The 20301-nt window shown below is 48.8% G+C and overlaps 6 protein-coding genes across 6 annotated transcripts; 3 read left to right on the top strand and 3 right to left on the bottom strand.

Annotated features, from left to right (window-relative positions):
* Nucleotides 1–518: 518 nt before the first annotated feature.
* On the top strand, nt 519–1508 carry FMAN_04265 (uncharacterized protein; the record flags this gene model as incomplete). Its single annotated transcript, XM_041829045.1, has 1 exon — nt 519–1508. One exon carries the CDS (start codon nt 519–521, stop codon nt 1506–1508), a length of 990 nt encoding a protein of 329 aa, XP_041679848.1.
* A 1501-nt stretch (nt 1509–3009) lies between these two features.
* On the top strand, nt 3010–4702 carry FMAN_04266 (uncharacterized protein; the record flags this gene model as incomplete). The annotated part of the gene is made up of 2 exons (XM_041829044.1): nt 3010–3433; nt 3489–4702. The coding sequence occupies 2 exons, from the start codon at nt 3010–3012 to the stop codon at nt 4700–4702; spliced, it is 1638 nt and encodes a 545-aa protein (XP_041679847.1).
* Nucleotides 4703–5300: 598 nt separating this feature from the next.
* On the bottom strand, nt 5301–6799 carry FMAN_04267 (uncharacterized protein; the record flags this gene model as incomplete). The annotated part of the gene is made up of 6 exons (XM_041829043.1): nt 5301–5806; nt 5855–5922; nt 5973–6061; nt 6119–6415; nt 6474–6581; nt 6629–6799. The coding sequence occupies 6 exons, from the start codon at nt 6797–6799 to the stop codon at nt 5301–5303; spliced, it is 1239 nt and encodes a 412-aa protein (XP_041679846.1).
* Nucleotides 6800–9432: 2633 nt separating this feature from the next.
* On the top strand, nt 9433–10340 carry FMAN_04268 (uncharacterized protein; the record flags this gene model as incomplete). The annotated part of the gene is made up of 2 exons (XM_041829042.1): nt 9433–9566; nt 9620–10340. The coding sequence occupies 2 exons, from the start codon at nt 9433–9435 to the stop codon at nt 10338–10340; spliced, it is 855 nt and encodes a 284-aa protein (XP_041679845.1).
* A 134-nt stretch (nt 10341–10474) lies between these two features.
* Nucleotides 10475–11944, bottom strand: FMAN_04269 (uncharacterized protein; the record flags this gene model as incomplete). Its single annotated transcript, XM_041829040.1, has 3 exons — nt 10475–10701; nt 10759–11053; nt 11111–11944. 3 exons carry the CDS (start codon nt 11942–11944, stop codon nt 10475–10477), a joined length of 1356 nt encoding a protein of 451 aa, XP_041679844.1.
* Nucleotides 11945–14459: 2515 nt separating this feature from the next.
* FMAN_04270 (uncharacterized protein) lies at nt 14460–16435 on the bottom strand (the record flags this gene model as incomplete). The annotated part of the gene is made up of 2 exons (XM_041829039.1): nt 14460–15605; nt 15668–16435. 2 exons carry the CDS (start codon nt 16433–16435, stop codon nt 14460–14462), a joined length of 1914 nt encoding a protein of 637 aa, XP_041679843.1.
* Between the last annotated feature and the right edge of the window lie 3866 nt (nt 16436–20301).

The raw sequence follows: 20301 nt of genomic DNA, 5'->3' as shown, positions 1-20301 counted from the left end.
AAAGTGGGTGGGTGGTGCCAGTTTTCATTGCCACGGGTGAACATCGGAGAAGTAGCAGGTAATCTTCTTAACGAATACCTGAGAGTCCTTATATAGGTCTTTACGACCAGCTTTACCTCTAGCATTCATCTGGCTTGGATCCGTGTGTTTGTTTCCACAGCTACATGATATCACGGTAGATTTGTGCTTTTTACAAATGCCAATTAGCCCGACTTCATGCAGCGTCTTTGGAGCTCCCCTTTCTGCCTCTCACAGTGGTGTACCTACGACATAACCCCACGATACCAGCTGGTGTGGGCCCACAGCCACCTGTGTCGACCAACGATCTCTTATCTCTTATCTAATAGTCGACAACCTTTGACTCGTGCCTCAGTTTCAACCAAGGTAAGGTATTTATTTGTTAGTCAAGGTGCATCAAGATGGAGACGCAGTCTGTCGTTACTATTGCCTGTGCCCAATCAAACTTCCATTGATTATTGGACTTCTACCTTTCACTATCATCGCAACATGGTTCCAAAATGGACTCGCCTTTCCCTCCCTCATCCTCCTCTCCTGGCGATGGCCGCATCGTCGTTGGCCTCCTCCCTGCCGGCGAGAGCGGTCTTGAGACCATGACTTATCAGTATCCTTTGAAATTAATATCCCCGGCTCCTTCGTCTAGCCAGCCAAGCACTCTCGTTTTCCTATTATCCTATGGAGGGGGGCTTGTTGCTGGAGACGGGGTTAATCTGACAATACACGTCAAGCCGCAGGCGAAGCTCAGCATCGCTACCCAAGGTCACACAAAGATTTTCAAATCGCCTACAGCCGATGTCGTCACAACTCAAAACTTGGACGTTACCATAGAAGATGGTGCTTCCATGTGTCTCCTTCCGGATCCTGTTCAGCCGTTTGAGGATAGTGTATACGCCCAGAAGCAAATATTCAAGCTCAGAAGCCAAGCGTCGCTCTGTCTCTTGGATTGGGTCACCCAAGGGCGTGTGGCTCGTGGAGAGAACTGGAGCTTCAGGAAATGGACAGGGCGGAACGAGATATGGCTACAAGATCCTCAAACAACTACGGCTGATAGACTCTTGGTACGAGACTCAATCATCCTATCGAGAGATGCGAGTAAGTCCGTGGGCCGCACACTGCCAGAAATGATGCAGCATATGGCAATATCAGGAACCCTTATATTGCGAGGATCCAAGACCAAATCGTTGGGGGAATTCTTTCGGAATGAGTTCGCTGCACTTCCTCGCATTGGAGCCCGGGACTTCCGCTCACCAGAAGCGATGGCGCAAAGCATCACAGATGTTTCTGAATTTGAGCGTTGGCGACTACAGAGACTCAAAGAGGAGAAAGAAGGTGGTGTCCTCTGGTCTGCAGCCAATGTTCGAGGGTGCGTGGTTGTCAAGTTTGGGGCCAAAACGGTTGAAGCCGGAAGAGAATGGATTGGATCAATGATTATTCAGGAAGGGAGCATTGCTTCTGAATTCGGCGATAAAGCACTGATGTGTCTTCGATGAAACAAAGCCTTAACTACCATCACATGAAGAAGAGGGCGTGTTTTTTTCCGGCTCTTTTTGAGAAGTATGCCGATTGGATATGCAGAATCAATCAACGACACCATGTCTCCAGATTCAGAAGGCACATTGGTGCATTCTCTGTCTGACTGTTACAGATCCGGGAGTGGTGTGGCTGGTGTATAGTTGTATTTTTCATTTTGGGATCGCCTTGGTTTACCAAAGCTTGACCACTGCTTGAACAGCAACTGGGCTGTCCATTGTCTCCGGCCAATACGAAGAGACTGCAGCTGGTAGGATCTCAGGTCAAGCTTGTGCAAATCGCTGAACACGCAAATACTTCTCTTATGCCAGCTTTGTATATCATACACAATTTCCTGCATCAGTACCATAGTACCATGAATTCCGTGCTCCTCGGTACCAACTAATCGAAAGGCATCACCATTTACATAAGATGTGCAGCCTTTTACTGGTGGCTTCGTTCCATTGTATCGTCTATCTTTCTACTGATAAACACGCTTATCACACTGTCTATCGGTCATCCGTCGGCCAATACCATTTTTATGAAAGAACCCCAACTCAAAGTTCGAGAAAAAAAGTTCGAGAAAAAAAGTTCGAGCCTGGCGCAGGTACACAGTACATCCTCTCGTCTGGTTGCCGCCATACAAGCTGTATGTAATGATGGCCTGATCGCACCCCACTGGATCTTGGCCAATAGGAGCTCAACAGTATTTCCATATTGGGAAACAATGTTGATACATCAAGCAGTCGAGAGTGACTCAGTGATTTAGACAAGAGCTCCTCGACTAAGTACCACGGATAGTTAAGCATATATTTTGGGAACAATTAATTATAAGCTCAGAATAATGTTGTTATAATCTCTATAAAAGATAGACTACTTTACCTTAAAATTTAAATAAATAAAAAAAGCATTTAAAAAAGAAAGTAATACTTAGGTTAAATAGTAAAAATATATAATAGTAAAGCACTCTTTTATATAATATTCTCTTATAGAATTAATATAGGATTCTTAAGCTTTCTAAAGAACTGACAGGAGTGATATGTTTTAGATAAATAGAAAATTCAAGGCTTGGAGCAAGATAGTATGTTCTTTAAATTAAGGCATCGTTAGTAACTGTTCTTCATACCGACCATTTGGCCTATCTGCAGAATCGCTGCCTGTATCTTGTATAGAACTTAATTTGTCCTAGTTTGTTTATTTAATATCTTAGGTAGCCTCGATAACTTGACTACATCCTTACCCAAGGTATTCTATCAACCTCAGAACAGTTGGGTGAGTAGGCGGTGAGTACTAGAAGTCTCACAAATGGCAGAATTTCATCGTCCCCCCACCATTCCGAACCCCACTATTATACTTTCGCATTGCGACTCAGGCTAAATTTTTGAAAGCTTCATCTGCGACTAAAGCCTTGGATACCGAAAATTACTACTCGCCGCCTACATTGACTCTCAGCCTATAAACAATAATCATAATACCAACAATATGAACCGTGGTAGGGCACCGGCCCGGGGCAGTCGGAGAGGTGCGGCCGTGGCAAGTTCACGGGCAGCTGGTGAAAATAACGCCGGCTCTTCTACTTCAGCCGTTACAGATACTCCAGGCAACGCCACTCCAGTACCTCAGAGTATAGCGACTACATCAACTCGCGGAGGGGCTACCACTCGGGCGACAAGAGCTCCTGCAGCTGGTCGCTTCCGACCCAAGAACATTCGCCGAGATGAAGCAGAACGAGACAGTCTTGCCCGTCAGGAGGAGCAGAAAGCCAGCGAGAGAGCAGCAGATGAGCGCAAGGCGAGAGGGCGCTCACGTTTCAGGAGTAAAAGGAGCCGTGGTGATGCCATGGGCAGAGGCGGTTTTGGTCGAGTCATTTCGGGAGCCAGTGGCCCATTTTCCTCTGGTGCAGCAGGTAAGCCTTACCTCCGAGATATCATGACTCGATTGCAGCTTTCTAACGGATACAGGCTCCGGCGGGCGTGCAGGCGGTGGTTGGTTCGGCGGTGGAGGAGGAGGTGGTGGTGGTTTTGGGGGAGGTGGTGGAAGAGGATTCAAATCGGATTCGAAACCTGGCTTTGCTCAGGCGTCACGGTCTCGCGAGGCCCGAATTAACGCGGATAAACTCCATGTTCATACTCCCGAAGAGGACCTTGATAGCGAAGACGAGGCCATGATCGAGGCGCTCAATTCCCGCGCCGTTAGCGTACTTCCTATGGGCATATACCGACGAGAGCATAAGGATGAGGGTGTCATAGTGGCCACCACAGCAGAATTAGAAGCCGCAGAAAATGCTCAAGCTATTCCTCCCACCCCTTCAAAGGAAGAGGAGAGCCTTTGGGTGGATGGCGACGCAGACGAGCCTCTCTTAACGGACGAGAACGCAGAAGATGGTGGCATCTGGAAGACTGATACGAAAACGCCAGTCGTCAAAAAGGAGCCTGGACTCGACGACTCTATGGATTTGGATATCGAGGCAAAGGCCGATGCAGGAGACAAAGACAAGCAGCCTTCCGAAACACCAGCGCCACAGACCAAGAAGCCAAAGCAAGACCCAGAAGAGGTCATGATCCAGTCAGATCTGGAGATTCTCGCCAATGAATTGGGTGCTGTCGGAATATCCGAGGGCGAAGAGGGCAAAACAGAAGGTCCGAGCAACAAGGATGGTCGCATGTACTTATTCCAGTTCCCTCCTGTGTTGCCTCCTCTGAAGCCAATTATCCAACCCAGGTCCATCAACAAAGTCAAGCCTGAGCCTGGTGAGGGCGAAGATAATGTCTTGGAATCAACACCAGCCGCCGCTGACACAGAGCCTGTGGATCTCACCACCGACAAGAACACTGCGGGACTTAATGTACCAGGCTTTGAAGACCCCGAGCAGAAGGCTGGTTTCATGTCCAGCCTGCTATCAACGGGTGGTATGGTAGGCCAATTAAAAGTACGCAAGTCAGGCCGTGTAGAACTCGATTGGGGCGGCACTACTATGGAACTGAACCCTGCCACGGGGATGAATTTCTTAACAACGGCCGTCATCATTGAAGAGAATGACGAGAAACCTCGTCCGGGGGTTATTGGTGGAGAGAGTATCGGAATGGGCAAGATTATGGGTCGTTTTGTACTTGCGCCAAAGTGGGATGATGAGGAAGATTGGGAGGTCTCATCCGAGGACCTAAGGATTGAATAAGGACCATCCCACAGCCATGTGCCGATGTATGAGTATCATATCAACCCTGAAGATAAGCCACAGATACACTTGAAGACCGTAACCTAGCGAGAGTCGCTCGGTGAAGAATAGACAAAGATACCCAAACTACACCATCAAGCATTTCATGATTGTAGAGTGTGTCATGCCTATCAAGTATGCCCCGTCTGTTAAGCATTTTCAAACACGTGAACCATTGGTATCAGCGTTGATGATAAATGAGTCAAGAAAGTTAAAGAGGGTGTTGAAAAATGCTTCATTATCATAAACACATTAGAGGCTAACAAAATATCTGAACCTTATTCAATGCGCCATCTATCAGGCCTCTGCTGACTCGTGGCCTTTTACTAAACACCTGCTGCCTCTCCTTTTAGAGACCAAACCCATGGTGGCAAACTTATTGATTTGGCTTCCTGTATGTTCCAGCCCAACCCTGATCCTGACGCCTGTTGCTTCCTTTACCGAATGAAAACAAGTACAAAAAGTCCCCTATAAGATGTCGTTGTTGCAACAGAAAAAGAAGGAAATAGTCATATATCGGGCGCTCTCATCTCCGTTGGGTATCATATCATAATTCCATTCATCTGCCTCTGCCCCTCGTATCATCGCGTTCAAGTTCTTGGCTGTATGCCTCCAGGTCGTGGATTTGGTCGAAAGAGCTAGAAGCAGAGCGATCGTTTCGACTTTGCCAGGACGACGGGGGCGAGCTATTGCCTTGTATCACCAGGATCTCGCTTTTAACGATGCTCGCTTGACCAGGTGAGGTAGGGCCGTCGCCCACGTGTCGAGGAGGTAAGATTTCGATGTCGTTTGTGTGTGATAGGGAGTTCGTGTTGTTTTGTGACACCATATTGGTCAGTGAGACATCTTCAGGGCCAAAGCCTGGCATAATCAAGATTCCGGTTTTGGAACGGTTTGCGTTTGATCTGACAGCAGCAGAGTGGCCTGTGCCATAAGTATTTTCGGTCGATTCGAAGCCTCTGATCCTCATAGCACGAAGAAGTGGTCGGATGGTAGCTAGACTTGATGCAACAATAGCGACGCCTGGTTCTATCAGTGTCCAAACCATGGCATCGGTTCCAGCAACTTGAAGATGTCAGTTAGGAGAAGGCTACATATCCGGACGCTACTCACATAGAATGTCTTCCGTATCAGTAAGATCCGCCAGGAATCGTAGGCGTACAAGGGTCGCGACACTGGCACTTGATGGTATATTAGGCGAGGTTCTGAACAACGAGGAGAGCCAACTCACAATATGCCTAGCCCCAAAATTGCAATAACAGTTGTTTTTGCTTGCTTGGTCATTTTGACTGACCACAGCATTGGGATTGGTAGAAGGGCCTGTCGAGCATTCAGTATTGTGCAGCAGCTTAGCAGATGAGACAGTGTTTCACTTACGTAGAGCCAGTCAGAAACGACTGTCATAACACTTATGGCATAGGCCGCTGAGACGATCTGGTCTGCACTCACACAAGTACCGTCTTTTATCCTGAAGTCCCACTGCATTTCGACTGGTTTGCACTGGAATAGGTTCCAGAAAAAGAGAACTACACTCCAGATGCTGATAATAGCTAGACTGATCCGGATAATCCAGACGTAGACCCGTTTGACACATAAACGGAGCAAGAAGACACCAATGCTAAGTTTTATGAACATCATGTCCAAAATATAGGTCGCTGTTGCCAAAGCCTGCCACTATAATGGAGTAAATATCTGACCAAGAATGGGTGTCGAGGGAGAAGAGGATGCCTACCATAAGGGCTTGCACTTTGGCCTCATCGTCTTTGATGGCGTCATTGTGCTTTCCGATTCCCTTCTGGACACCTTCAAGGATAAATGCACATGATATCGTGAAGATGAACTAACTTTTGGTGAGAGTTGTCCTATGTAATATGATGAGAAATTTACCTGAGCAACGAGCATAAGCCAGTCATCGAGCTGCAAACTTTTCATCAAGACAGCCCTTGTATATGTGCGTAGCCCGACAGAGAACCAGCTTAGTGTCAAGAGAGTGATGGCTGTCGCGACCAAAGCAGACCCGTTCTCTTCATGGATTTTGATATCTTTATTAGTGGCCATGGCGCTGCAGCGTCACGAACAACTTTTCGAGCTCGAGCATGGCACACTCCTCAAAAGTCGTGGGAGAATCAAAATAAATAGCTCAAAGATGGGGGGGAAAATGATGTAGATTCACAAAACAGCATTAATGGGAGGGACGCAAGGGGGGGGGCTCACTGTGAGATATATCTCACAGCTGCGAGTGAATCACACATGCTAGGATTGCACCAACCGACCCGGCGGATCTGATCAAATGCAGGGCAAGGGTCTCCAACTCATAGCTGGCGATGGGGGGTGTCAAATTGAAGTTGATTTGTGTAGAGCAAGGGTGTGATACGCCGGATGCAAGGTACCAGACCTGCCATTGACCGAGAAGAGAGAGGGTGTGAAGCTGATGTTTTCGAGCACCCTTGCATCTTACCGTCTTGAAGACCATTTTGAGGCATGTTTCTAGCCGAATTCTTCAAGCCACTAGCTAGCGGGAGGCGATGTTGCATCCGCGAGCCCATGGAAATCCTGCAATGGGCCATGAAGGGAACGGTGCATCTGTCAAAGTTCTGTTTGGGCCAGCTTGATTGCAGGCAGGGCTGGTGAGGCATCGCCAGACCAGGTTGTTTGTTGAGGCGATGGCGTCAGTCCGCGCATGACAAGCATCAACATCAGATTGAGCAAGTTTGTACTGATGACAGTCAAGATTCGCATACCATGAAGCAAACCTTGTGTAACCAAGGCGGTACGTAGCGCAGTTGTTGGAGATGGTTAGGTTTGAGAAGAAAACAGGCGTGTTGTTTGAACCAAGTACCCTGTTTAGCGTGCCGAAGCCAGCGGCAACTATCTTTTCTTAGTTGAACGCCAAACATCGGGGGTTGGGAATACTTACAGTTAGGACTTAATAGAGTTTTTCGTAACTTGACCAAATCAAATGCACATCATGAACGGCCCCAAGCAAGGAGGTGGACAGAGACATGCCAGCATGCGCAATCATACGACAAGCATGGCTCAGGTTGTGGAGTCTCAACTCTCCTTGTTAGCCAATTTAGTTGAGACTTAACTTTGATCAAAGATAGTGAGAATAGAAAGATATTCGGTCTTCTCCACGATAAAAGTCGGTCGCTAGACTCTTCCAAGATGCTCTCTTGATAGTGCGAACCCGATGGTATGGTAGGACATTCTGATGAACCGCACTTCACTGCGGAACTACGGTTTCGGTTCAGCCATCGTTTCAGTATCAGCTCGCAGGAAAGCCTAGACTAGGTCCAAATCCCTGTCAAAACATGACATTTGGGGCAACCAAAGACTACACCCTTGTCTGCAAAGAATCGCTCATTACAACTCACAGTAAGCCGCCCATGAGGCCTGTCACTGAAGTACAGCGTCTCTTCTTAATTTCCTCTGGGCTGAGTCCGCTAATATATGCATCAGTCGCTTTTGAATTGAACTCTTGAGGTCACCATCGGGAAGTGGGGAGACGTTGAAGCACAGGGGGTCTGGCGATCATTGGTCCACCTCGCTTCCAGCATGCCTATCAGCTGAAGCCTGTGAGTCCCTTGTCGATACGTCACTATGTAGCATGAAGTTCATGAATATTAGTAGGCGACACGCGAAGGGTTGGCATAGTGGGAGTGAAACAGTGGTGATTCGAGAGCAATTTGCTAGGTGCGTCAAGGTATTTCCGTACGTGATCCATCTCACAGGCACAGCATGGTCAATTTCCCGAACCAGACACGTGCAGCCCCTGTAGTGCGAACCCATGCCCCTGAACATCTTCAGTCTTGACGGGTTTTTGGTGTGACCATGTCAGAGCAAAAGGCCAAAGATGCCTGTCGGTCATCAGCTTCGCTAGCGGTTTATCTCCCGATGATTCCGATTTGTGTGCGATCCTGCTGGCATGGTAGCTTATTGCGGCTACTCGTCTAATCATCTCAGGCCTGGGATTCAGCGACAGAAGATTTATAGGTTGAAGTGGAACACAATGATTATGTCTAAGGCAGATAAAGCCAGTACCGACGGCAAGACGGTTACATCGGAAGGCGTTCATCCGTGGTTCCGTGTCGCTATGTCTCTTTAAACGTGCTTCTTCCCGTCCCGTTCCGCAAAAAGCAATGCACCTGCCAACTGCAATTGCTACATAAATTACAACATGTTGTGCAAGGTGACCTGAGAGCTCCTTCTGTTTTCGTAAAATGTCCAAGTATTACCCCTATTATGAAATCCTGAATTAGTAGACTTTGCTCTATACTGTTGAAATCTAGTTCACATTTACATTCCAGATTCTCTCAACCAAGTCCCTTTTTCGGATCGTGCCAGAAAGTGACTTGTTCAATTCTGCAGATCTTATTGGAACGCCAGATATAAGTGCCCAACCCGATAAGTTGGAATCTTCATCCGATTGGCCGATCCCGGGGTTCGAAAGTTCCGACATCCCAAGACCCCCTCATCTTCGTCTAACGAGTGCCGATGTCTAGAACTGGGAACAACATCCGCCCCCAATTTAAAGAAGCTCGTGCTATAAAAAACGGCCAAAAGACCTAACGCCTCCGATCTGGGTTTCTCGCATCTAATACCCAATCCTTTACTGACCTCCGCGAACAACCCTGTTGTAAGCATTTCCTTTCGGGTCATAGCGTCGATAGTCTCCCAGAAAGCGAAACAAGATGGCCGATATTGCCGAAGACAAATCCCTGGGGCTCACTTACGCGTCTCACCAATACGGGAAACATAACCGTCAGAAACTAGGCGTATGGCGGTTTGCTGATCGCCCAGCCCAAAAAACTGGTTATTGGGTGGTGTAAGGGTACCCCATCGATCTGCTATTTCTCCGGTTTCACTAACAGCTTTCAGCTTCATCCATGGAGGTGCCTGGCGTGATCCTCGTAACAATGAGAACGATTTCACCGAGTCTATCAAGCGCATTGTCATATCGGGTGCAGTCGCGATACTGGATATTGCTGGCTTTGTCAGTATCGACTATCGACTATCCCCTCATCCAGACTTCCCCCAAGAGTCTGCCACCGTAAAACACCCAGATCATTTAGAAGATATCTGGTCAGCCTTGAACTATCTACAAGGCAAGTATGAGTTGTCAAACAACTACATCCTGGTCGGCCACTCTGCGGGTGCAACACTCGCGTTCCAACTTCTCATGAGTGGGGACATTCTCGCCTCTCACCCCAAGGGACCCTTGCCCATTGCCATTGTTGGAGTATCAGGTATATTCGATCTTGTTGGGCTCAACGACAGGCACAACGGCGGGTATGCTGGCTTTATCGGTGCCGCATTTGGTGACGATAAGTCTGCCTGGGAGAAAGCCTCTCCAGTTCGGTTCGGATCAAACTTCAGGGACAACTGGGCAAATGGGAAATTAACAATGCTTGCATGGTCTGCTGAGGATACACTTATTGATGAGCCGGAAATTGATACCATGGCATCTCTTCTAACAGAGCAGGGATTCAAGGTTGAAGTTAATAAGCACCTTAGGGGCGAGCACGATTTTGTATGGCAAGACGGGAGCCAGATAGCTCGCCTAGTCATCACGACTCTCCATCACTTAAACAGGATATAAAAAGACCTCGTATATATTATATTCACTTTAAACATTAGCATTTACTTGTTGCCTTACTTAAGAGCCTACGCCTCCTTATTCAATCATAAGTACCGAATCGTTGTTTTCGTGTACATGCCCAATCTTTTTTCCTCTTATTTCTTTTTCATCAGAACAAATCCGGTTGACGCAACTCTGGATGAAGCAATCATGAGAGCACCAAATAAAAACACAGTACCACCCCAAATCTGTGCATATACAAAGTTGCCATTCGATCTATCCAGAATGGCACCAGCAGTCGGTGGTCCGGCCAAACTGGCAAATGCAGAAATCGTCTGTACCATACCGAAGCGAGTACCCATCTTGCGGGGATCTTTATTGCCTGATCAGTCATGTACAAGAGAACAAACAGCAAGGCAAACGTTTGCGGATCTCTTACCTTTAGTCAAGCTCGCATTAGCACCAACAAATGTTCCCTGACACGCGCCGTTCACGAATCCAAAGAAGACGCAGAAAGCGTACATGCCAGCGACGGACTTGACGCCAATCCAACAGTACACCATGACGCTGAGTGCAGTCATCCCAATGAGGAACGCGTTTATCGGTCCCAGAACATTGTCTGCCAGGTATCCCATTATAGGCCGTGCAGGAATACTCATTGCGTTCACAATCAGTAGCAAACTGACAGCCTCAACTGCTGTAAACCCAATTACGTTGCGAGCATAAACATTGATCTGTTTACTGTTAGCAACAATATCGCAGTACGGTTTGTCTTCAAAGGAGGCACTTACATAAAAGAAACCAAAGTACAATGCATAAAAGTTCAGAAACGCGGCAAGCACGAACAACAAATAGGGGAGTTCCCTGAAGGCTTCCCATTCTATCAAGGGCCCTGATTTTCTGGGGGCGAGGTACGGCTTTAGTATGAGATTTGCGGCAACTATCAAGACGAGAGCGACAAAGCCAGCGCAGCGGACGGCCCATGGGAAACCGATTTGCGGAATGAGATATTGGAGAGTGGCAGGGAAAATGATGGAACCCAGCCCAGTGCCCGTAGCAGCCAGCGCCAAAGCAAATGCCTTCTTGGCTTTGAAATACGAACCAACAACAGTCACAGCAGGCATGAATAGTAAGGCTAAGCCGACACCTGTGCATACGCCCTGGGACAAGAAGATTTGCCAATACTCTTTACACAGACTGGTCATGAACGTTCCCAAGATAGCCAGGAAGCTTCCGAAGGCGACAGTCTCTCTGGTATATCCAGCATCGGCAAGACGGCCGGCTGGGCCACAGAACGCGAACGTCAGGAAAGTCTGGCAGGAACCGATCCACGAGATTTGAGACGAAGGCAATCCAAGCGATTCTTCATAATGAAGCTGGTATACACCAAAGGAGGCGGGGTAGCCCCATGCCAAGCAATTGATGAAGACACCAGCAAGAACTTGGGACCAGGCTGTGAAGCCTCCATCTGGTGGGTCGAAGCTTGCAGGATCAAAGACTGGAGGAGGGGCGTTTGTGTTTGAAATCGTGTGATGAAGGTTCTGAGGGTCCTCGGTATTGCCTTCAGAAGGGCATGGTGACGGCTGCCTCCGAGTTGGCGTCTTCTCTACATCCTTGCCAAACATTGTTGATGTGATAAAATGTATGGTATTAAGGTGTTTTCCATTGATATGCTAGAACACGGACTGGCCAGCAGGTATTAGAATTTGAGGTTGCTGGGCATAGTTTCGGGGCTATTCAACTTGGGACGGCTGACGACTATATACGCCCTGATCTCTGCCCCATCCCGATCAGAGTCGATTCCTTAATAATTGAATCAAAGATTTTTCTCGAAGGGCGCAATCCCATGGTTGCTTGCCGATATCGCGCCCCACAAACCCCAGATCGGGTTACTATAGTCGTTGCTCTCAATTTCAGTCAACATCATTTGCTGGTCTATGGTGAATCACGGGGTTACGCTTCTAGGTACCAGCCGCGCCTTTCAATTACACTGGTGTCCGGATTGAACAGAGCCGGATCTACAAGTAGCACGGCATACTGGTAGTATACTACTTCCTATCCATCACGAGGCCATCTAGTTGATTTGACGTTGGTTTGCAATAAAACGGCCTTCACTGAAAGAATTATAAACTTAGTTAAAGTCAAGAATCCAAATAAAAGTCAAGCCCTGAAGTCAAATCCTGCCAAATGAATATAATTTTCAGTATTAGCTAATGGTCCTCTTGAATATCCCACCATATTTGAACCAAAACAAGCGAAAAGTATTGCCGTTATTTCATGTTCAGGGTAAGCTCAGCCGGTCGCCCCACTAACCGCCGACGAACCGATCCCCACCGACCCCGCTCCGATGGCCGGAATTGTTTATTTCCGGAGTCGGAAGTCCGTTGGTCTGACGCGTGGGGCCAATGAAACGTCTCCGAAGAAGTCACGGGTGGCCGCGGCCGGAGCCGGCGCCAAGGGTCAGGATAAACAACAATAATTGATAATCAATGGTAAGGATTCCTGTGCGACCGCTGAAGAGCTTGCGCCCTTCATAAAACAAGCCATTGCTGTTGTCCTGGGGGAATGTTTGAAATATCATGATAGCATAAACTTAGACTTTGACATAATCACATAAACTTATTGTTCTGAAACGGCACAGCCCGCATCTCAAATTTAAGCATATACCGGTGCTTGAGTTGAACACAAAATTGAGCAACTTGAAGCTTGATAATTTTATTCTGTCAACTAACATCAATCAATGCCCTAGTCAGCCGAAACAGAAACAAAAAAACACGACAAGAAATTACCCCGCGCTAGGGATGGAGGGGTAAAAACAGCAATGGCGGTAAAGAAAAATATGATGTAAGGCTGTCACGTGAGGCTAGATTCCATCCAACGGCCAATCGGCTTGTAGATCGTCTCCGCATCGGCAAAAGGTGGAGCGGGAACGGCACGCTAGTTCAGGTTGTGATGGTGGGGTGGCAGCCGATTTGCGGTAGGGGTGCAGAATAGACCACAATATCTCTGTACAGAATATTGTGATATATTAAGTCGGAACATACTTGATGGGGAAAAAAAGTTCGAGGTGGAGGTGTAGTTCTGTAAGGCGTGATGTAGAAGTCTCACTCTAAATGTTGCAATTGACCGTTTTGGGGCGCTTCGGCAAACGATACCGAAGTTTCGGGCTTGCGTTGTCGCGAAACGGCCTCAAAACACAAGCCTTGGTCAATATCAACAATCAATATTGAAATATGCCCCAAAACATTGGTAAAGCGGTCGCGCAATACCAGAATGCATGGCCTATCATTTTGAAGACGTTACATTAGCAGCGCATTGCGGTAGCTCGTGTCGCACACTTTCAAATTCACGCGCACTGATGAACCTGATTAATCTCAGGCATGTTGTATGAAGTTGGTTGCGTACAACAAGATATAGAAAAGTCGCTAGAAAACAGAATAACATATCGGAAACATTTGGCCTTTTGCCACATTAACCCGTTCCTTTGCGCGGCCGGTGTGGCATCAAGACAGCATCCCTTTTTAGTCATGCATCTCGATCAGAATGCGCCTCAAGCACGCACACGATAAACATTCCGTATACCGTTCCTGTCCTTCCTTCTAAACCTTGGGAGATTTTCCAAGCACCATGCCCCTTGCTCCCCCACCGTATCACACCCTTTTTGAGCGGTTGCCATATGGAACTGCCGCCCACAAGTCCATCGTGGTTCAGAAGCGGTTGACCGTCAACCTCGTCGAGCCTCGAGGCAACCAAAATAATGTTGAATCGGAGGAAAAAGATTTTTTGTTAAAAAAGACACTCGAAACTCCCACATCTTGCCTCAAAACGCCGTATAAGGAGTGTAATGGCCGAACGGCCGTCGTTATTACATCCTCCTGAGAATCATCATGAGTGCTGCTCTCTCGCCTGCAAGCTAGAAGAACCAGGGAAAACATAAAAAGAAAACATTTGAGTGCATGGCCCATTTGTTGGTAAACCGTTGGGACCCACTGGGAGATTTGTACAAGTCATTCATGCCACATCGACAAAGATGACAAGTAAGCCGACAACAACGCCAGTAAAACTGCTGTGTCAAAGCTCAAAGACCAGTATATACGACAATATTGAAAACTTTCAGGCAGTGTGATTGAACCGAGGCGCTTATCGCTTGCGCTTCTTGGACTTATCTATTGTCATGGCAGCAGCCGCGATGGGCGCAGCGGGTAATAGCGCAGGCTGGGCAACGGCGGTGACCTCATCCTTCTTGATGGGCACTCCCATGTGACGACCGTATCGACCCTTTCGGCCGTTGCCCTCATCCTCACTAATGCACTGGTCTGCCGACAGGCCAGCATCACGACAGCGTCCGCAAGGCCTTTGGCGATCACAGCCTTTCTTGCTCTTTCTGCAGCGTTGGCAGCGAGGTTTGGTGGAAAGATCAGGCTGGTCATCCTCGCCAGGCGCAAGTGGAGTCTGTCCGGTAGACGCAACGGATTGCTTTCGCGAAGGGGGCATAGAAGCTGGGGACATTGGGCCACTTGGGACAGGGGGGAGCTTCTTTCCCTTGACGCCATTAGAGGGACGGGCGGTCTTGGAGGCCTTGGCCGATGGTGCTTTAGAAACAGAGGCAGATGCCTTAGGTTTAGCAGAGGCTTTCTGAGTCTTGCCAGGCTTGCTCTTGCCATTAGAGAGCAGAGACTCGTCAGCACCATCCTCATAGTCGGCATCGTCTCCACTAACTTCGGCGCTTTCAGGGGGTGGCATGAAGTGTGACTCGGTAGTCTGATAGACATTGCCGACAGTGCTGGAAATATCTAGCTTCTGGCGTCGGGCAGGAGGCAATTCGGTCTCACTCTCGCTTTCGTCATCACTAGTAGCGCCAGTAGAGGAAGCAGCATCGGCTCTGCCGCTAAATGTATCATCGAGGGTAGAAGCAGAGGTTCGGCCGTGGGAGATGTTGGACATGTCGCCAAGTCGCATCAGCTGGATAGCAACGTCCTTGTCCTCTTCAGATACACAACTGCCAATAGTTGGGTCGGGAGTAGGAAGGATTCCCATGGCGCTACTGGTATATCCGCCACTGTTTCGGTTGCGGCGATCGGGTCCCGGGGTTGAGTAGAGATTGGGATGCGTGATGCCATGTGAATAACCTTGGGGCGACTGCATAGGACGAGGGTTTATGAAGGGATTTTGATGAGGCTGCACGAATGGCATTGCGGGGCGATGAGGCTCAGCTCGGCGAGCAGGAGATACTGAAGGATTCGATGTCGCCGCCGGCATCTGGGGCGGTGCGAACAATGGAAGTTCCTGTAGCCCGACGTTGTCAGTCTCTCTGAGCCCGCCTTGTCAAAATGGCGGTCTCCACTTACCGAGCTTTCGAACTTGGCCCTCTTACGACGGCCACCTTCAACAATGTTCTCAACACTGATATCAGTAGTAGGTAGTTGGTCCTTGTTCTTTCCAGATGTCGAGTCATGCTCATCATTGCTGCTATAGCCGTTTATACTATCGCTGTAGAGTTCGGTATGACTCCGAGAGGCAGAAGCTCGGGTCTTGGAGGAGCGAGAACGACCCTTCTTCCCATTTGTGCTGGCAGAAGCACTTCTTCGGCCACGAGCAGTGTTGGGGGACGGGCTTCGTCTCCGTGATGTCCGAGAGCTGGGCCTGGACAACTCCTGGGGAAAGCGCTGAGCCTGAGTGGCAGTATAGCCATTGTCGCTGTAGTAAGGGTGGGTGGCAGCGGATGAGTTATGGTAAGGATGGGGAGAATACGCAGTTGCATTCGCCGGAGGTTCCTCTATAACCCTGACGTATACTACCATATTGTTTCGAAAGTTCTCATACCGGGCAATAAGAGTGTTCCCAAGATCATCTTCGAAACTGACTCCCTTTGACCCGGTCGGACCCGAGTACAAACCATAAAAGTTCTTCACGGTAGTGACAATAGAGTCCGTTGTGTCGTGAGGGTATATTTGCACTCGCATTGGCAAGCGCGCGCGGCAATGGGGGGATTCGAGAAACAATAGCTCAAATGCGACGTTCTTAGGCGTTGATGTCTGTTGAGGTGACACACTGCCGCCATTTGAGGACGCTCCAGAAGGAACGATAGCGGTGTTGAGAGGCAACATTGAGGCCATTGTGAAGCTGAGAGGGTGTTTATTGTGTCGATAGAGATGGACGTTGGAGAATTGATGGGTGTCGTTGGGTTGATGGGTCTCAAAGTGGTGTTTGCGGGCTTTGCCTGGGATTGACTGGGCCCGGCCCTGTTCACGACAAGATCGCTCAACAGTACGCTCAATACTATATGCGACGGTCAAGGACCAGAAAAGCAGACAAGACAAGATGTGTAAAAAGCGATGTCAAAATGTAGATAAAGAATCAAGGGATAATCAACATCCACGCGGTAGGCGGTAAGCGCCGAGTCTTGTGTGTGTCTGTGTGGTCTCAGGGCTTTGGACTTGCGGTGCGTATGACGACGATGAATGGTGGAGGATTTTCGTTAGAACGACAGCGACGGTAAAAAGATCGATATGCTGTTTTTTCCCGAAGCCTGTTAGCAACTGAGGAACGGCTGGATGGTCTGAGGATCTCCCAAGTAGATGATGAAGAGAGCCCCTCGAGTAGAGGATGGGTAGCTTGAGGGTCGGGGCAGTCTGGCGCTTCTTGGGACGGGGACAACGGATGAAGCAGAGAGGACATGAACTTGGGGACTCAGGATGGAAGAGGAGAGAGTCGGGGCCTCGAGATTGGGTCTCGATGGGGATCGCGCATAATAACACAGGCGATGGGACTTACCAGAGAGGTCTTGATCCGTGTTGGGATGGTTGTGGCGGCGTTGAAGAGTCGGCAAGAGGATGTGCATGAGGAAAAGAGGAGCCAGACCAGACGAGAGAAGAGAGGTTGTTGAATTTGAATGGAGCTGGGCTCACTAACACGAGAACACTCCATTTAGGGGGGTTAAGCGTTAAGAACTCCCGAAGGAGGCCTGGAAATTAGGCCAGCAGACCACTAAAGACGGCCCCGGCCAGCGTGCGACAACCTGTAATTACAGCGGCTGGGCAAGAAGTTAGGGATGGGGAAACATGGCTGATGCTGAAATTGAGCCAGGGCTGGTTGGATGGCTTGCCCTGAGGGGAGGGGACTCATTGCCCAGGACCCATCCATTGTGGTTCGTCGCCGATGAACCCGAGCATCTATTCAAGGAACTGCCATGACGTGCCTCCAATCTCGGTATTATTGTGGCAGATACCGTGAAAAGGTAGCTCGATGCTTAGAATAGGCACTGTAGATTTGCTTTTGGTTTCTATGTTGTGACTGACTTCAGGGGAAAAGAGGGCGCATTCTCGACTCCTCCCGCGCGGACGAACCTAGAAAAGCGGATGCGGCGGTGCAGATGCGCAGCGCAAACTGATCAGTATCTTTTTGCGCGCACGTCGCATACACTACAGTTTCGATTCGTTGAGCATTCTCGAGTCGCTCGATAAAATGATTACAATATAAACTATTCATCTGAATCTCGTCTGCGACTCCTCACAGGCTTTGAAACCTGTGCGGGCCAGTCATCAGAGTAGGTTGCAAGGGCCTGGGCAGCCATATGTCGATCCCCCAGCAGCAAAGCAAGGCGCATGTTCGGGTCTTTATACGGTGGTGATGAGCCTTCGCAAAGGCCATATCGTGTTTAGACTCGTCGCAAGCCACAAATCTGGGCCATATGGTTCATGGACAGGCAGGTGAGCAAAGCAAAAGTAATGCGCCAGTCTAGATTCCCGTTATTGAAGCTGTGTAGAACCTGTCGCTTTCAGTTGAATATTGGCTCCATATCGCCGAGCACCATGAGGGACTGACAGTGCATGCATGGGTTGCCCATTTCAGCGGATCCTAGGAACCTAAGATTGTTGGCTTCCTTTCCCTCCCGAAACTCTCACTCGAGCGCTGGCTATTGCTACCAAGTATGGTCTCATCGGCCACTCACGATCCATCAACTGCTAGCTACATATCCATCGCTCCAAGAAGCGACCCAAGTTAGGCTAGACACTGGCCGTTGGCGACCAACAACTGTGACCGTACTCCCAATGGAAAAGAATCCTCAAGCCCAGCCCCTCCTGATCCAGTGTCTCTGACACTTGTCGGTGGCCTCGTGTGAGTCTGTGACTGTTGACGACCCTCACCTCCAATCCAAATGTGGTGTGGTTAGTCTAAGAAGAGGAGACAACGAACAACAACCACTGCAGTGGTTCCCGCTAGCTTCTGCTGATAATGTATGTACTGTACATAGTCCATACCATAGAACATGCTCAGCGACATCGCTTGTTGAGCTGCGACCGCGCACACACACGCACACTTTACCTGCGAATTCATCCTCCGCGCTCCAATGGGAGCGTGCGAAGCTTGTCCAGGGTTCAATGCGACCTCAATCAGGGCTTGTTACAGATGTTAGACTCTGGCGCAAAGTTGTCTGTCATGATACAATTGATCTCTCTGGATACAGGGCTAGCAATGAAGACCCCATGGTCTGAAGATTCAGTCATAACTTTCGTAATAGTATAAGGGATGCTGAGAAGAACCTTCTTGAGGTCGACACGCTGAGAAAGCGGAGAGCTCTCGATTCAACGGCTCAGAGATGTCTGAGTTGGTGGTTGCAACAGATCATCAGCAGCCAATCGCACTGATTCTCATGGTCGACCAAGCTGGGGACCTGTCTAGGCTGATCATGTGTCGAAATAAGCTTGGCACACGGTAAGCATCAGAAACGGTCTGTGTTAACGAGGAGTTTTTGAGAGCTTCAAAGGGGATTATAGGCCGTCTTGGGATATGTTAACTCCTTCACTGTATGGATAAGTTTTCAGAAGTAATATTGAGGTATCGCCGTACCCTTGAAGATGCAACATGAGAGACACCCCTTTGTGGCGATACTGATTATGACACCTTGATGTTCCAGAGTTTTTTTTGGAACCACTATCGAAAACACTTACCCGACGGGTTTCTCATGATATGGACAGCAAAGTATTTGATGCGCTTCAATCCCACATAATTAAGAAACAACGCCATACAGGGCCGTCTGATGCGCAAATCAGCGACCAAGGAGTGAGGTTGTGCCAGTTCATCATCGACTTGTGCTTCCATTACGGCCATTGACCACTCCGAGGGATGATGCGCTTAGCTTGCGAATGATTCTGAGACAAAAGAAATCCAAGCGTCAAGAGCCCAGCCAGCCTCTGTGTGCCAGGCGCATGCCTCCAAAGTTCCAAAGCGCTCGAATTAGAAGCACAAAAGCCGTTCCTGTTGAATGAAGATGATGCTGAAGAATGGAAATGCGCCTGTTCGGAACCTCAGTCAATTGCGCTGGCTGGCACTACATTCATCCTCGTCCCCCACCAACAGGAACAGCCAATTGTCCGTGTCATGATAACCCTCATTGGGCGCCTGGGCCCGGTCGATCAATTTCCCTTCTCTGGGGTTTCATCTTGGACCGTTCAGGCAGCGGTCGCAGCGATTAGCTTGCGGCGTACGAGGGACGAGAAAGATGGTGGAATGGCATCTTGGATTGGACCTTGGCCACACGTTCGGTTTGTTTTGTTTCAGCATGAGGCCAGAGCACGCGTGAACGTGAATGTGAGTGAACGTGGAGGTAGCTATGGATGTGGATGATGGTGCCATGGATCCGTTGTGATGGCGGCACCCCAACTGATCTCTTTTCTGGTCCGACAGAGACTCAATTGTCTCAATCCGACCTCAAGTATGCCGTTTATTATCCTCTCTCAGTACGTCTAATTTATTCAACTGTATATCAGATTCGTGGACCCTTGGAACGACGACAGTTCAAATGGTATACCACCAACCAGACCATGCATACTGAGGGCCCCTTGAGGACCCGTGACTGACTAGTCCGGAGCATGCATATCCTGGACAAGCCAAGCAGACCCTTGCCACAAGTTGCGATCCAGAGATGCGCAATGCGCTGCACGATATCTTTTCGCATTGCCTCTTGTATAGTAGATTTCAT

The sequence above is a fragment of the Fusarium mangiferae genome, assembly GCF_900044065.1.
Source record: "Fusarium mangiferae strain MRC7560 genome assembly, contig: FMAN_scaffold003, whole genome shotgun sequence".
Taxonomy (NCBI): Eukaryota; Fungi; Ascomycota; class Sordariomycetes; order Hypocreales; family Nectriaceae; genus Fusarium; species Fusarium mangiferae.
The sequence above is the reverse complement of the archived record's forward strand: the minus strand, read 5'-3'. Positions and strand labels throughout refer to the sequence as shown.